Below are 17,867 nucleotides of genomic sequence, written 5' to 3' on the forward strand. Positions count from 1 at the left end.
TTGTTTGTGAGATTCATTGCAGTTGCACCTTTCTCTCCAATTAAGGTAGCTTCTTAATGTCACCAAATCCAGTCTGTTCAGATATCCAGTTGTCTCATAAAATTCATAAATTGTTTGCACCTGATTTAGAATCCAAGTAAAGTTCATACAATGTATCGGTTGATCTGTCTCTAAAGTCTCTTTTAATCTATTCGCTCTTCTCCTTTTTTCTAGCCAAATTATTTGTTGAAGAAGCCAGGTCATTTATTCTGTAGAGTTTCCCAATGTCTGGATTTTTCTAATTGCTTCCCTACAGCGTTGTTAATCTATTCTGTCACGGTGATTCCTATGAATAGGTACATTTAGAGCTGTGCTGTCCAGTACAGAAGCCACTGGCCACAAACGACTGTTTAAATTTAAATTAATTAAATTAAATTCGTCATTCACACTAGCCACATTTCCAGTGCTCAGTAGCCACAAACTGGACAGCCGTGAATTGGATAGCACAGATAAGAATGTTTCCATCGTCACGGAAAGTTGTTTGGACAGATCTGATCTAGAGGCCTGATCAGCTTCAAGTTTGACTTCTTGGCAAGAATGCTTCAGAGTCTGTGGTGTGTCCTTCTTTCAGGAGGTGCACAATGTCTGCTTGTGTCTTTGTCATGCAGGCAGCTTTCTGTGATCATTGACTAGATGGGTTATTTCCTTAGGGGCTGCAAAATAATAACGTCCTACTTCTGTTATTTCTTATTAACTAGAATACTACATGGCAAGATATATCAAGGCTCAGTTTGTACATTTTTTGCCCCAGACCTGCAATTAGCCATTTCTACAGTAAATGGTATCTTAAAATGTATTTATTAATTTTTAAAATTTTTTGTTGTCAAAACATAAAAATATACTAGATTTCTGCATATTAACTTTGTATCCAGGAACTTCTTAAGCCCACTTATTAATTCTAATAATTTTTCTTTAGATCTGATTAGATTTTCCATGTTCACAAAAAGATCAGCAATACTATTCTTTTTTAGTAAAAAGAAATTCCACTGAATTCCTAGTTAGGCAAAACTTTTTATAACAAATAAATGTTGATTGCTTTTCAGTTTTTAGTGTTAGTTTTTTTAATTTGCTTATTCTTTTTCATACTTACATATTCCTTCCTTACGAAATCTAGTCCTTCTTTTTGAAAATTTTAAACATGCTTTTTAAAAGCTCTGTGTTAGACTTTTTTCTTATTTGTAGTTCTTGCTATGTTTGTTCTTCCATTTGCAGATATGTTGTATCTGCATCTATTGAGGTGATTATGTATTTTTTCTTAATCTGTTAAGGTAGTGAATATCATTGATTTTTTTTTTTTTTTTAATGTTCAACCAACCTTGACTTTCTGGAATAAGCTCCGATTTAGTCTTGATGTTTTCTTCTTCCTGCATTGCTCAGTGGAGTGTGGTAGCATTGTTTAGGATTTTCATGTTAACACTCGTATGTCAGTTGGCCTTGGCCTTGCCTTTCTTGCAGTATCCTTACGGGGTTTTGTTATCAAGGTTATGCTGGTATCAGAAAGTTTAGGGTTATGTTCTTGCTCTGTATTCTAAAGTTTAGTAAAATTGGCATTATTTCTACATTAAATATTTACAGAATTAACTGGTAAAGCTGTCTTTTGTGAGATTTTAACTCAGGGGACCAGTATTTTCCACATGACCAATATGTGATGTTATGAAAGCATTAATGGGTAAATGATCCATTCAAAGAGCAAGATAAAACAGTAGATTTTAATGTAACAGAATATGAGAAGTTCATTAATAAAGATGAAGATTCCACATTGCAACTCATCTTTAAGAGACTACCAGTTGATTAGTTTTGGTGTGGTGTCAAAGGAGAACATCCATAATTAACTAATTCTAATTGTTTGTAGAGTCCTTTGGATTTTCTTCGTTTGCCATCGTACCGTGCATGAGGGTTTTGCATCTCCTTTCCAGTATTCATGCTTTCTCCTTGCATTATTGTGCTGGCCAGGACTTCCGTATGGTGTGGACTGGAATGCATCCCTGCTCTACCTGCTCTGTCTACTGTTAGCACATTACAGCAATTCAGTTCTGACACTACCTATCTGGTCCAGCAAGACTGCCCTCACTTCAGTTGCTAGCTGTAAGTTTGGGAGTCCCCAGGCCACTTGCACTTCTGACAGACTGACAAATTTGAGGGGGTTCCACTGGAACAACTCAGAACTTAGGAAAGTGCTGTACTTACAATTACAGTGTTGTTATAAAGGACACAAATTGGGAGCAGCCAAATGAAGACACACATAGGGTGAGGTCTGGGAGAGTCCCCAGCATGGAGCTTCCGTGCCCTCTCCGCATGGAGTCAGGACACATCACCCTCCTGGACACGTCTGTGTGTTCACCAGCCAGGAAGCTCACCTGCGGCTCCAGTGTCCTGAGTTTTTGTTGGGTGTTCATGATGCAGGTCTGATTGATCGAATCGTTGACCATGTGATTGAACTCAGTGTCCAGTCCTCCTCCCCTCCCTGGAGGTCGGGCTGATATCTGGCTCAAAGCCCCCACCCTCGAATCATCTCTTTCCAGCATGGCCAGTGCCCATCTGGAAACTATCTAGGAGCCACCATGAGTCACCTTGTTAGCATAAGCTCAGGAGGAGCCTGCCGTGGGTATCAGACTCTCCTGTCACTGGGGAAATTCCAAGGCTTTAGACGCTCCATCCCAGAAAGCTGGGACAAAAACCAGACAGATTCTTCATTATACAACAGGTGGCCATTAGCTACATGTGCTATTTAAATTTAAATTAGTTAAATTAAAAAGTTCTTAGTAACTTTTAAAGTGTTCAGTAGACACTTGTGGCTCGTGGCTATTAGACTGGATGGTGCAGATATAGATCATTTCAATCATCACAAAAAAATTCTGTTGGACAGTGCCTTTCCAGTCCCAAGGGGGCAGGTGTTCAGTGTTTTACCATTAAGTATGATGCTGGCTGTAGATATTTTGTAGATCTTGATTATCAGATTAATTTTCCCTCTGTGCCTAGTTTCTTGATCATATTTACAATTAACAGATTTTCATCCCATGCCTTTTCTGCATCTGTTGAGTGATAATGGTTTTCCTCCTTTATTAATAACGTTTATTTATTTCTGCATGTTCAGGCTGTCTTGCACTGCTGCGGGAAACCTCATTCGATCAGGCCATGTTATGCTTTTTATGCATGGTTGACTCAATTTGTTAATATTTTGTTAGGGATTTTGATTCTTTAAGAGTTAATTGTTGTGTTGTCTGGTTTGGGATTAGAGGTCTGCTGCCTTCATAAAATGAGTTGAGAAGTTAGCTGTCTTTCTCTGTTCTCTGAAAGAATTTATGTGAGATCATTTTATTTATTCCTTAAATATTGGGAAGAATTCCTCTCTGAAGCCATCTGGACCTTGAGTTTTTTGAAGGAAGGTTTTAAATTGTGGGGGTGAATTTCTTTAACAGTTTCGGGACTAATTCAGATGTTCTATTTCTTCCTGTGTCACTTTTTTTTTTTTTTTTAAGATTTTATTTTTTCCTTTTTCTCCCCAAAGCCCCCCGGTACATAGTTGTGTATTCTTCGTTGTGGGTTCTTCTAGCTGTGGCATGTGGGACGCTGCCTCAGCGTGGTCTGATGAGCAGTGCCATGTCCGCACCCAGGATTCGAACCAACGAAACACTGGGCCACCTGCAGTGGAGCGCGCGAACCCAACCACTCGGCCACGGGGCCAGCCCCCTTCCTGTGTCACTTTTGAGGACATTGTTTTTCAAGAAATATATCTATTTCATCTAAGTTGTCCAATATGTTGGCATAAATTTATTAGTATTCTATTATCTTTTTTAATAGCTTTATTGAACTATGACCTCAGTAAAATCCACCCATTTTAAGTGTATAATTCAGTGATTTTTTTTTTGTAACATGATGTTGTAACCATCCTCACAATCCAGCTTTAGAAGGCTTCCATCACCCCAAGAGAATCTGTGACGTTTTCACTCAGTCCCTGTTCCCGTCCTCAGCCCGAGGCAGCCTTTGCTTTGCTTACTCTCTGTGTAGATTTTCCTTTTGGATATTTTGTGTAAATGGATTTGTATTTTGTATGATCTTCTGTGTCTAGCTTCTTTGAATCAGCAGATTTTTTTGAGGTCCAGCCATGTTTTAACATATGTCAGAAATGCATTCTTTTTCTTGTTGGCTAGTATTCCATGTATAGATACGCCACGTTTTGTTTATCCATTCCCCACTTGATGGACATGTGGGTTACTTAACACCTTTTGGTGGTTACATGTAGTGCTGATTCGAGCAGTCATGTCCAGGGCTTTGTGTGTGTGTGTTTTCACTCCTCTTGGGCGCATACCTAAGAGTATAATTGCTGGGTTGTATGGTAAAATTATATTACCTTTTTAAGAAACTGCCTCCGTTCGTAGTGTCTGAACCATTTTGTATTCCTACCAGTATGAAGTTCCAGTTTCTCCATGTCCTTTCCAGCATTTGTTATTGTCTGTCGGATGATAGTCATTCTAGTGAATGTCAAGTGGTATGTCAGTATGGTTTTAATTTGCTTTCCTTAATAACTACTGATGTTGGTCATTGTTTCATGTGCTTATTAGCCATTTCTGTATCTTCTTTAATAAAATGTATTCAAATATTCTGCCTGTTTTTTAATTGTTGTTTGTGTTTTTATTATTGAGTTCTAAGAGTCTTTTTTGTAAGTTCTGGGTCAAGTTCTTAATCAGAAATATGATTTGCAAATAATTTTTTCCAGTCCATGGCTTGTCATTTCATTTTTCGGTCATGTCATTAAGTGCAAAAGTTTGAAGTTTTGTTTGCCACTTCAATAGGAGTGTAGAAACCTTCCCACTGTTACATCCCTTTATCCTTTCTCCCGTGCGTTACAGCAGTCGGATACGTCACACCTACATGTATTGAAAGCTTCTCCAGAAAGTCTTAGGATTTTTGCTTTCAACCATCAAACATACTTTAAAGAACTTAAGAGGAGAAGTGTGTCCTGTTTGCTCAGATATTTGCCATTTCTGTTCTTTCTTCATTCTTGATTTTCTGACTGACCTTCTGGAATCACTTCCATTAGAACATCTTCCACTGGTAACTCTTTCAAAGCAGGTCTGCTGCCCTTGAATTCTCCTGGTTTTGCTTCATGAGAAAATGTCTTTATTTCACAATTATTCCTGGCTACAAATTTCTGGGTCAACAGGGCTTGCAGCACTTTTTAAGTCCCACCTCCTCCTGGCCTTTCGCTTTACAGTAAGAAGTTTGCACTCGTTTGCATTGCTGTCCCTGTAAGTGACACCACGTTTTCTTTGTTTTGTGGTGGTCTGATCATGACATGCCAGGTCATGGATTTCTTTTATTCCCGTTGGGGATTCACTGAGCTGCTTGAATCTGTAGACTCAGATCTTCTGCCACATCTGGAGAGCATTCAGCCATCATTTCTTGAAACTTCTTTCTTCGCCATGCTCTTTCTTCTCTCCCGCAACTTACATCTGGTATTGTCTGGCAGTGTCCTGAGCTCTGTCCGTTTTGAGGTCTTTTTCTCTCAGTTGCTCAAAATGGATGCTTTCCCCTGACTGTCTTCAGGTTCACCAGCTCTCTCAGAGTATGTGGTGTGCTGTTTATGGTCACGTTTCTTATTTTCCGACAGTATTCTGGATTTTTTAGAGTGTGATTGCATTTTCTTGTAATCTCAGGAGACTTTGGGTCAGAAATCCATCTTGATGTGAAATCCAGAAACCTTTCTTAAGCCTAAATTTGGTTATGTCACTCCCGTGCTGTAAAATCTTCCCTGGCGGACTGTCGGCAGCAAGTGTCCAGCCATGTTGGCTACCCGCAGCGTCCCATGCTGGCCTCTGGTCTGATCACTGCTCCACACCCTGTGGTCCTGTCTCATTCACCTGTTTGCACCTCCTCACCCCTAGCCATTTTTGGATCCCGTAGTGCAGCTGTCATCTTCCAGAATGCCTTTGTACCCCTTTTTTTGTGGAAAACACTGCTAATTTCCTAGAACTCACCTCAAACTTTACCTCTTGCATAGAGCCCTATTTAACCTCCGAAGCAGGGCAGTGCCCTCCCTGCTTAGGCCCATGCTGTGCCCCTTCATTTCTTTTTTCTCCTTTTTTTTTTTGGTGAGGTAGATTCACCCTGAACTAACATCTGTTGCTGGTCTTCCTCTTTTTTTTTTTGGCTCGAGGAAGATTAGTGGTGAGCTAACATCTGTGCCACTGTTCGTCTGTTTTGTATGTGGGATGCCTCCACAGCACGGCTGATGAGTGGAGTATGTCCACACCAGGGATCTGAACCCACAAACCTGGGCCACCAAAGCAGAGTGTATGGAACTTTAGCCTCTCAGCCGCAGGGCCAGCCCCTTCATTTCTTGTTGTAACAGCTTCTTTTATTTATAGCTGTGCATATTTACTGCCCTCTACAAGACCAAGCAGGTTTTTAGGATATTGTTTTATTATCTTTCTTTTGCTACTGCCTCTTCTGGTGCCAAGTCTGAGGTTCAGTAAATATTTTGGTCATGATTCGTAAGTGAATGTATTCCAGTTCTCATGTATTGTATAGATGGAGGGATGGAAGGACACATCATGGCGTTTCACCCCGCAAACTGTGATGCAGAGGTGGACTCGGGGTTCTTCGTGCCTTGTTCTGATGAGAGTGGTGTGCCCCAGTACCCCCCTCACACGTCACACAGTGACGATGCTTCAGAGTCCTGGATTGCTCTTACAGGAGTCATTCTCATTTGAAGATTTGTCCGTGGACTTCACCCAGAAGGAGTGGCAGCTGCTGGGCCCCCACCAGAAGGACTTATACAGGGACGTCATGTTGGAGAACTACAGCAGCCTCGTGTCACTGGGTAAGGACAGCTTCCCAGGGGACCTCAGATTGGGCTCAGTGCCTTGCTGTTTCTTTTTTAGTCGCTGAGAGTGTTGGGGCTTCTGAAATTTTTAATGATTTTAGACCTGAATTTAGGAGAGCAGAGTTCCTTGGACTTTGACCCCAGGGAAGGGATTTGGCTCTCCCCTTCCAGTAATGAAGTCTTAATTTTGTTGTGCAGCCTCTGAAACTAATAGTCCTCGGGGTGTGGGGGGTAGCAGGTAGTGCGTGTAACTTCCTCTGTCCACGTCCTGTTCATACGTTGACGCCTTTCATCGTCAGAGCCATCCTGCGTGGCAGGTGCATTTACTCGCCTTTTTTCTCTAGTGAGTAAATTGAGGCAAAGAGAGGTGAAGTGACTCCCAGGAACTGACAGCTAGTTAGTGAAAGAGCCTGGATTTGACCCAGGAGGACTGGCTCCAGAGCCTCTGGAGAGTCCTACGGTTTGGACTTGAATTAGAGTCCGAGATTCTTGGACCCTGTTAGGACCAGGGGGGCCATTGCTGTTTCTTTGAGGAGTATTTACTCTTGATACACAGACGGGTAGCTTCACTGGGCCAGCTCCGAGTCCAGCCCCTCCTCGTTCTTCAGAGGCTCTAGAGCCCAAGCAGTCAGCCAAGGCCTTTGTGGTTTCCCTGGACAGGGTATGAAGTTACGAAACCTGACGTCATCTTCAAGTTGGAGCAAGGAGAGGAGCCCTGGGTAGGCGATGGAGAAGTCCCTAGTTCCGACTCTCCAGGTGAGTGTGTGAGAGCCAGGTGGGCGGGAGAGGGTGGACGTTCACTCTCAGCTGTCAGTGTGTCGCGGTCTTTGAAATGTGCTTTAGCGAGCTCTTCTCAAAATCTCCAAAGCTTTGGTGGTGATTCAGAACAACTGACGTGAGCTCCTCAGGTAAATCGCACTCAGATGTGGCCTCTTGTTTGTAGCTTAAGCAGACATTTGTCTGGGCCGCGGTGTTCTTCCCCGCCTGCAGCATCTGGGCCTGGACTTCTCATGGGGTGTCCTGTCCCTCACGTGCTTCATCTCCCTCTGGCCTCCCCTCCCCTGTGGTCAGAGACACTGCTGCTGGTACATTCAAGAATTCTTAAAAAGAAAGAAAAGAGACATTTGCATCCAGCTCTTTTTTTTAATTCAGCATTTAAACAGTGTTTATGTCTCATTGCAGCGCAAAGTTAGTCCCCAAGACCATCCCATGTTCAGAGTCACTAGAAGGACTCAGAATATAGTTGTACTTGATGTTCAGATTTATTACAGTGACCTAATCAGGACACACAGCTTCACCCCAAGGGAAAAGTCACAGCAGACTCGAAGAATCCACTGCAGACTTCTTGGGCTCTCTCCCTCTACAAGGGCCACAGAGAGCTCACTCATCCCCCGGTGACAAAACTGCAGTGACGTGTGTGATATGTCTGCCCAGGGAAGCCAATGAGACTCACACCAGCCTTTCAGACCCTGGAAGGAGAGCATGGACTGTGTTTTTTGTACTCGGTCTGGGGCAGGGAGCCACTTTTATCAGGGAATGGTGGGGACACTCCCGAAACACAAGTTCCCAAATGCCAGCCAAGGGCCACCAGCCTCACCGGCAGGCCTGTCTCTGCAGAGTGGTCTCAGGCCCAGTGCTAATTCTTTCTGCACAGGCTGCTGTGGCAGTTCATGGAACACCAAATATATGTAGATTTCTTCCATTTCTCCGGTGCTGTGCTGGGTGCGGTGGATACAGTAGTGAGCATTGGAGACATTCCCTGCCCGTGCAGTGCTTACTTTCTGGTGAGAGGATAAAAATGAACAAGTTAGCACATGACCTAGATAAAATGCAGACTCTGAAAGTGTGACTGTAGAAATAAATTAGGTGATATCAGAGAGAGTGTATTAGTCTGCTCAGGCTGCTGTAATGAAATACTACAGACTGGTGGTTAAACAACAGAAAGTGACCCTCCCTGTTCTGGAGGCTGGAAGTCCAACATCAAGGCGGCAGCATGATCAGATTCTGCTGAGGTCTGTCTTCCTGGATTGTAGACCCACCTTGTAGCCTTGTAACTCTGTCCTCACATGGCCTTTCCTCATTCATGCATGTTGGCGGAGTGGGGTGCTCTCTGGTGTCTCTTCTAAGGACACTAATCCTGTCAGATCAGGGCCCCACCCTTATGACCTCATTTAACCTTAATTACTTCCTTCAAGACCACATCTCCAAACACAGCCAAATTGGGGTTAGGGCTTCAGCAAAGGAATTTTGAGGGGGGGGGCACAAACGTTCAGTCCATGACAGAGTAACATGGAGAAGCCAGTTCTGGACATGAAGACTGAAGTGAGAAGGCTATGTGAAGAACTGGGGGGAGGTGTCCCCAAAAGGAATGACAGATATGAATGCATTAGGAAGGGGCTCAGTGCCTGAGAAATGGAAAGGAGGGCTGTGAGTCACGGTCAGTGTGCCTGGGAGATAGAGGTGGAGAGAGTGCAGGGGCTGCATCGATCGTACATCAGCTTCTCAGCAATAGAAAGGAATCTGGATTGGCTTAAATCATTTTAAGTAAAAGTAAAGTTATCTGATTTGCATTTTTAAAAGTCAGTCTGACCACAGAATGGAAAATGTCCTTGGAGGCAGGGAAACCAATTAGAAGGATGTTTCATTGAGACAATACGATGGATTAAACTACAGCAGAGAAAATGATGGTGAGAGTCGGAGTATTTGGGACATACCACAAAGGACCGAATACAAAGAATCTCATTTTTCTCATGGGAAAAATTAAAAATTTGGAAGAAGGTAGACATTTCCAAATGTGTACTTAGTTTAGTAATGTTTAAAGTAACATAAAATTATAAGTTTAATTTACAAATCTTCCATTTTCTACGCTCTCATTTCCTGATAGACTTTATTCAGAGTTGTAATGTACGTCTCAAAATTAACATATCTGCATAGACTCTTGATGTTAGTCTCCAGACCTCTTTTTCCCTCAGTCTTTCCAACTCAGTAATTAACACCGTAATCCTCAAACCCCAAATCTAGGCATCTTTCTTTATTCCTTGCTTTCCCTTATCCCTTCATGTCAAATCCATCAGCAAATGTTGATTCTACCTCCAAAATATATATGGCCGATAGGCACTTGTGGGTTTCCTGCAAATTTATTGCCCTTGATTAACATTGAAGTCCTTAAAAGTTTTTCGCATTACTGATTACCTTTCATACCTGTGTGTATGACCTCAGAAAAAATTTCAAATATAGATTGTTAGTGAAAAATAAGCCTTTTGAAGAACACTTAACAGTGCATTGGTGGCTGTGTTGTAAGGATATTGGAAATAGAGCTATGTAATAAATGACACTCCAGCTGTTGGCATATTTTAAGAATGAGAACTGTGTCTTGGGATAGTTTCAGTGAAAGAATACATGGATTTTAGAGTTTTGTACCTGAACATTTTAAATGAAAGATGATGTGTTTTGAATGTGTTACATGAAGTGGCTTTCTTGGTAATAATGTTGAAAATGTATATGGTAAGTTTAAGTAAAACTTTTCAGAAAATTTGAGAATAGGTAAAAGTACACAAAATATTTCTCATTCTTCAAGGTTGAAATGACTTTAGCCACTTAACTCTGTAAAACCTGTTAATTTTTTTCATAGTACTTTCCATAGTGTACGGTTGTGGTGTTTCTTAATATTATCTTTTTACTATCTTTTCCATTGGGATGTAAGTTTCATAATGGCAGGGGCTTGTTCTCTTGTGTCTCCAGCACCCCACACACTGCCTGGAACATGGTGTGTACTCAGTAGGTATTGAGTAAATAACTCCTCAGGACATTGGCTCAAAGCTTCTTCCAACCTCCTTTCATTGTTCTTGTATTTTTCACATTCTCTCCCCATTTTATAAACTTCAGTTTGACAGCAACCAAAGGTAACTTAATCTACTGTCTGTTTCCTGTTTCTGTTTACATCATTTCTTTTATTTTTTGATACCTAGAAGATAGACATTATATTTGGGACTTATGTCAGACTAAGAAACAAAGCCTTAAGAAGTATTCATCCTCAAATAGCATTTCTCATTTTTTATTCAGTGACCACAATGATAGAGGGATTCACAGGGTTTTTTTTCTTTATAGAACAACTCTTACAAGTAAGCAGTCACATGACATGGCACCAAGATAACCAAGAGAAGCTTAAAAACAGGAAACGAGATCATGAATGTGATGCATTTGGAAAAAATTTCAATCTGAGCATGAACTTTGTTCCTTTAAGGAAATCAAACAATGAAGCTGATGTAGATGGATTAATTTTAAAACATCATTTAGATTTACTTATTCCAAAAGCAGATTATGGAAAAACAGAACCAGGTGACCTCAATGTTTTTGATAAGTTGTTTCTCCATACCAGACCTGAGGAAACTGATGCTTGGTTAAAATACTATGAATGTGATAAATATGATAAAGCTAGCTGTAAGAAGTCACAGATTATCATATATCACAGAACTCGTTTAGGGGAGAAGCTCTATGAGTGCAGTGAATGTAGGAAGCGCTTCACTAAGAAATCTAGTCTCATTAAACATCAGAGCAGACATGTAAGAGAGATAGCCTATGGCTGTGGGAAATGTGGCAAAACCTTTCCCCAGAAGTCGCAGTTTATTACACATCACAGAACTCATACAGGAGAGAAGCCTTATGATTGTGGCCAGTGTGGGAAGGCCTTCTCCCAGAAGTCACAGCTCACATCCCATCAGAGGACACACACAGGAGAGAAACCATACGAATGTGGTGAGTGTGGGAAAGCCTTCTCCCGGAAATCCCATCTTATATCACATTGGAGGACTCACACAGGAGAAAAACCCTATGAGTGCAGTGAATGTGGGAGGGCCTTTAGTGAAAAGTCAAATCTCATTAATCATCAGAGAATTCACACAGGAGAGAAACCTTTTGAGTGCAGAGAATGTGGGAAAGCCTTCAGCAGGAAGTCACAGCTTGTTACCCATCACAGGACTCACACAGGAACAAAACCCTATGGATGTAGTGATTGTAGAAAGGCCTTCTTTGAGAAGTCGGAGCTCATTAGACATCAGACCATTCACACTGGAGAGAAGCCCTATGAATGCAGTGAATGTCGGAAAGCCTTCAGAGAGAGGTCAAGTCTCATTAACCATCAAAGAACCCACACAGGAGAGAAACCTCACGGATGCATTCAATGTGGGAAAGCCTTTTCCCAAAAGTCACATCTTATATCGCATCAGATGACACACACGGGAGAGAAACCCTTTGTGTGCAGTAAATGTGGGAAGGCCTTCAGCAGGAAATCCCAGCTCGTTAGACACCAGAGAACTCACACAGGAGAAAAGCCCTACGAATGTGGTGAATGTGGGAAAGCCTTCAGTGAGAAATTAAGCCTCACCAACCATCACAGAATTCATACAGGAGAAAAACCCTATGTGTGCAGTGAATGTGGGAAAGCCTTTTGTCAGAAGTCACATCTCATATCCCATCAGAGGACACATACAGGAGAGAAACCCTATGAATGCCCTGAATGTGGAAAAGCCTTTGGGGAGAAGTCAAGTCTTGCAACTCATCAGAGGACTCATACAGGAGAAAAACCCTACGAGTGCAGAGATTGTGAAAAAGCCTTCTCCCAGAAGTCACAGCTCAATACCCACCAGAGAATCCACACCGGAGAGAAACCCTATGAGTGCAGTCTTTGTGGGAAAGCTTTCTTTGAGAAATCCGAGCTAATTAGACATCAGAGAACTCACACAGGAGAAAAACCTTACGAATGCCCTGAATGTAGGAAAGCCTTCAGGGAGAAGTCAAGTCTCATCAATCATCAGAGAACACACACAGGAGAGAAGCCCTTCGAATGCAGGGAGTGTGGCAAGGCATTCTCTCGGAAATCACACCTCATCCCACATCAGAGGACACACACAGGAGAGAAGCCCTACGGGTGCAGCGAGTGTAGGAAGGCCTTCTCTCAGAAGTCACAGCTTGTTAATCATCAGAGAATTCACACCGGAGAGAAGCCTTATCAATGCACGGAATGTGGGAAGGCCTTTTCCCAGAAGTCACAGCTCATTAACCATCAGAGAACTCACACAGGAAAGAAGTCCTAGGCATGGAGTTAACATGAGTCTCTGAGGGAGATCTTGCCTCATTGTGCCTGAGAAAATGCAGTTGTGCTAAGTCAGATGACAGTCATATCTCCCTGTCTGTCTGGGGACGTTACGGTAGGAACTCTGAGTGAGGTTCTGTAGGGAACGCTTACAGCAGATGTTTGTACCTGTTTGTATCAGAATTCATAGAGTAGAATGAGCCTATGAAATGCAGTGGATTTCAGAAACCTCTCCAACCTTATACAGTAGAAAATGAACAGCAAAGAGGCACTGTGGACTATGGACATCAGAAAGCCTTCCAGCAGTCAGGGCTCATTAGCTTTTGGAGATATTCCCACTGGAGGTAAACCCTAGTCCAGTGAGGGAAGAAAACCCATGAATGCAGCAAGTGACATATTTTCATCCAGAAATGACAGTTCATTGTATGTAAGAAAATGCCCTCAGGAATGAAACGCTATGAACATACTAAATATGGGACAATCTTCAGCAAGTAATTCAACTGTATTAGATTTTGGAGAATTCGTATTGTGGGTAAACCTAATTTAATGTCATTGGAAATATGTGTCCCTAGAAATAATGCTACAAAGGGAAGGCATACAGTTTTTACAAACATGGGTACCAAAATACCCTATTTAAATGGTTGATGGATGTTCACTTTGAAGTATGAAGTTTTTAAAATATGTGAATAAATTGAATCATTGAAACATCTAAATAAGAAATTTCTCAGTGGTATTTATGGCTTGTTTTCCTGTGTCACATAATGTGTATTTTGGAATTGTATATGATGATGTAATTGGGAGCATGAAATGTACGTGGCCTTGTAGTGCCCCTGATGTCTGTGAAGACACAACACATGCAGCCGGTTTTTCTATTGTAATGATACTATAAAAATGGCAACTGATATAACATGTCTTATTGCTAAATGAGTAGCTTAAGTAATAACACCACATCTCTTTTTTCCTTACGGTTTGTTGGCATATAAAAGGGGTCTGTTGTTACTTTCTCTTCAGTAACAAAAGCCAAGCTTGTGTAAAGTCTTGTGCATCCTCAGAGTCTGAGAAACAGTTTCTATAAAACCCAGTTAACAAGTATTCAAAGCAGGAGCCACACAACAGCACTCTGCCCTGACACACTGAGTGAGCCGAAGGAGGCGGGCGAGAACTGTGACTTGGCACTCAGGCCACACCGAGGCAGCGCCGGGTGCAGCCTGTCCCCCAAGAAGGCCTCCATGCTGCACGCCAGGTGCAGTGCTGTGTAACGCGAGTGCAGCTTAGACTGCAGTGCACTGTAACAGAATGTCATGCGTGCTGAGTGCTGCTGCTGCATGTTTGATATTTCATAAAATACCTTGTAAAAAATTAGATGGAGAAACCAATTATTTAACAGTCACTCTTCAGAAAGTGTAAAATATAGAGAATTTTGTGGTGAGGAATATATTTTTGATGTATTCAAGGAAGCCTGTTTTGCCTTCCAGCAAATTTCTGTGACTACTGGACGAGTATTAGGGAACGGGAGTTTCATTATTTCATCATTTGAAATATTTGTGTCTCCTTCCTTCACAGTTGCATCATCCACACGAGAGACAAACAGTTACAGGGTGATATTTTACTTTGTGTTTTTTCCCCTTTTTTTCTTGCCATCTATCATGATTCTCTTCCCTAGTCCCAGAGATTGATTAATTAGGTCTTGGACTGAGCTCAGGAGTCTGGTCTAAAAGTTTCCTAATTTTGCTCACTCCAGTTCTAGATTATTCCATTAACCAGTTAAACCCAGTATTTCCTTCACTGGATAATGGAACTTCGGCACTAGCCTATTGATTGAATACCCTAGAGCAGGATCTTTTTCTAAGGGTCGGCTGTTAGTCATGGGGAGGGCTGACACTCCAGCTGAGGTCCAGTTTATCAGAAGGCCTGACGAGGAGACCCAGGCATGTGTAGGACTCACTGGGAGCATTCTGTTCTGAAGTGTCATGAGAGGGCTCTGATTCTGAAATTAGAGATTTTTAGTGTCCGTTTTTTAAATTACCTTGGTAAATCCCCCAAAATGTGTCCCCACATTTCCCCTCTTGATTCCTACCACAAACCCCACATCAAGAAGAAAACTAGTTTTAAAGTTAGGCCGGATTTACATACAGTTTCCTGGAGCCCGTGGGGTGCGCTGAGGGAGAGCACTCAAGGAGACAGAGAGGAGTCCCCACCTTTGCTTTCCTCTCAGTACCCAGGGCCTTCCACTCTCCCGGAGACAGTTCAACAGGGACAGTTTCTGCTGTGTTCTTTGACTAAGCAGTGGGTTTTTTGGAGGTGCAGTCTGAATTTTGGGGCCTGTCCCAGGAGTGCCTTCCGTTCAGCTTTTCTCTGTGGGCTTTGATATCTTCTGACATAGTTATGTCTGTATGGATCCATGTGTTCCTGGTATTTTGGTTTCGGGAACATCACTTGTCAATGCTGAGATGAAGTGAACCCAGAGAATACCAGATTTATCTCACAATGTCTGCGTTAAATAGCAAAATGTGGATCAATAGGCATTTGGAATCTACACTTGAGACCTCAGCCATCTGGTCATTCATTCCAGCAGTTGGTGCCAGGGTGTCAGTTTCAGGGGGCTTGTTAGTCCTCAAGTACGGCCCCAATCAGCCTTCAGACACTCAGCACCTTGTCCAGCCTGAGAGCTGGCGACCGAGCTCAGCCGTGACCCTGCAGCTGTGTGCACACGTTTTGCACCTTGCCTTCATTCTTTCTTAGTCCATTTTTCACACTTACACATAGTAGTTATTTTAAGATGCAATTCTGATTCCAAACCTGTGTGTTGAAATAATTGTGGACTTAAGAAAGTGTGGTATCATGGTATTGAGGACTTTCATACAAATCCATGCCTCTCCATCATTTCTGAATACTTTAACTTTCCTCCCACACATTTTTTTGGCCTTCTTGAACTACTCACAGTTCTTTGAGATTTCTACAGTCTCTCATCTTATGCTTTTTGCAAATCTATGGAAATGCCCTTTTTCCTTGTTAATGCCTACCCAACCTGTATGAACCTGTACATGTGTTTGTGACTGTGATAATATAATCATTGCATGTTTTATCTTTTCCACTAGAAAGCTTCTGGGAAGCTGGGACTGTCTTGTTTGTCTATATAATTTTAACAGTTGAAGCTGAAATATATACATGTGGGGGCTATCAGTGGCTGTGTTTTCTACCACTTGGAGAAGCAGAGTCTGCACTGGGAGAGAAGAATGAAGCCTTCACAGAAGCAAAGTCAAAGGACAGTCCTGACTGAGTCCCAGTTTCTGGTTTTTCTTGTCTTGCTGTCCAGATTCATCCCTGCCCTCTCCATGCCTTGATTGTTGGGTTCTTCTGTGAGATATCGCACATATCCTAATAAAGTTCCATGTTTGCTCCGTCTGGTTCAAGTTGTGTTTGTTACTTACAACCTGATATCTCTCACTAACAGAGCAAGTCAGGCTGTGTCGTAAATTGGGTTCTCTGGAAGCAGATACTGAGATGAAGTCTGGGGTGCAGGAGGTTTATCGAGGATCAGCGGCTGTGATGTGATGGGAGAAAAATTAGGAAAGGGTTGCTCAGAGGAAGAAGTCAGACTCCATTGTGGGTTGTTGAGACCTTAGCCACACCGTGAGGAGCTCTGCAGCAAGGATTGCTCGTGGAGCGTCTCCTGTTGGGCCTAGCCGGTCAGGCCTCCACAGCCGTGAGTTGCTCCGTCAACAGAGGCGGGCGAGCAGCCTTGGGAGGGGAGTGAGCGCAGGTGCAGCAGCTCTTCAGCTGGAAAGGCTGACACTGGAGGCGGTCTGCTGACCCTCTCCCTGCAAAGTGTGTCCTTGAAGAGGGCCTGGGTGACACATGGAGACTACACAGTCCATCCCTTCCACTGTTTAGATTCATTTTCCCAATATTAGGTCTCTCTGAGGACAGACTACAGCCCCTACTGTTGGACTTGTTTTCCCTCACCTAATATCCATTCCAGGTTTTCCTCACACAGTTACCCCCTCTGCTGGCATCCATGGCTCTCTTTTTTCATTTTGTTTTGTTTCTTTTTTTTTTTTAATTTTTACTGGGTTAATGATAGGTTACAATCTTGTGAAATTTCAGTTGTACATTATTGTTTGTCAGTCGTGTTGTAGGTGCACCCCTTCACCCTTTGTGTCCACCCCCCACCCGACCTTTCCCCTGATAGCCACTAATCTGTTCTCTTTGTCTACATTTTTAAATTCCTCATATGAGTGGAGTCATACAGAGATTGTCCCTCTCTATCTGGCTTATTTCACTTAACATAATTCCCTCAAGCTCCATCCATGTTGTTGCAAATGGGACGATTTTGTTCTTTTTTACTGCTGAGTAGTAGTATATTGTATATATATATACCACATCTTCTTTATCCAATCATCTGCTGATGGGCATTTAGGTTGCTTCCACGTCTTGGCTGTTGTAAATATGCTGCAGTGAACATTGGGGTGCACAGGACTTTTCATTGTGGCTCTCTTGATGGCATTATGCAGACTCTCATTCCTGAGGACATCAGCCCTGGTCACCATTCCCTTCAGACTCGAGTTGATGTAATTCCATTACCATCACAGCTGGTCAAGGACGTCCCAAGGAGCACCTCAGTGGATCACCCGAATCCACTCCTGTGCCTCCCCCACCCTGTTGTGTAACAGCTGCCCTGCCTGCTCCTCCTCATGCGTCAAATGCCCTGCAAGGACGGTGACACCTCCCCTGACCTGCTGGCCCCTAGACACGGGGAGCACAGTTCCCATGTCCTATCTGTAGCTTACAATTAAGTCCCTTGGTGAAAAGTGTGTCCCCGTTGGGGATGAAGACCTCTAACTCCACTGAGCCCACAGTTGTGGATACAGGAAGCACACAATGCCATGGAGGGTCGTTGGTAATGGCGGT

At 42.7% G+C, this 17,867-nt stretch overlaps 1 protein-coding gene across 1 annotated transcript in view; it reads left to right on the forward strand.

Moving 5' to 3' along the window:
• LOC103560097 (zinc finger protein 850) overlaps positions 1-16,357 on the forward strand; it is a 57,473-nt gene extending 41,116 nt beyond the window's left edge. Inside the window, 4 exon segments of the mRNA XM_070628026.1 lie at positions 6,736-6,862; positions 7,526-7,621; positions 10,973-12,816; positions 12,818-16,357. Of these exon segments, the coding sequence (XP_070484127.1) occupies positions 6,736-6,862; positions 7,526-7,621; positions 10,973-12,816; positions 12,818-12,982 (2,232 nt within the window). The 3' untranslated portion in view covers positions 12,983-16,357.
• The last annotated feature ends 1,510 nt before the right edge of the window (positions 16,358-17,867 follow it).

This window comes from Equus przewalskii, chromosome 7 (assembly GCF_037783145.1).
Source record: "Equus przewalskii isolate Varuska chromosome 7, EquPr2, whole genome shotgun sequence".
Taxonomy (NCBI): domain Eukaryota; kingdom Metazoa; phylum Chordata; class Mammalia; order Perissodactyla; family Equidae; genus Equus; species Equus przewalskii.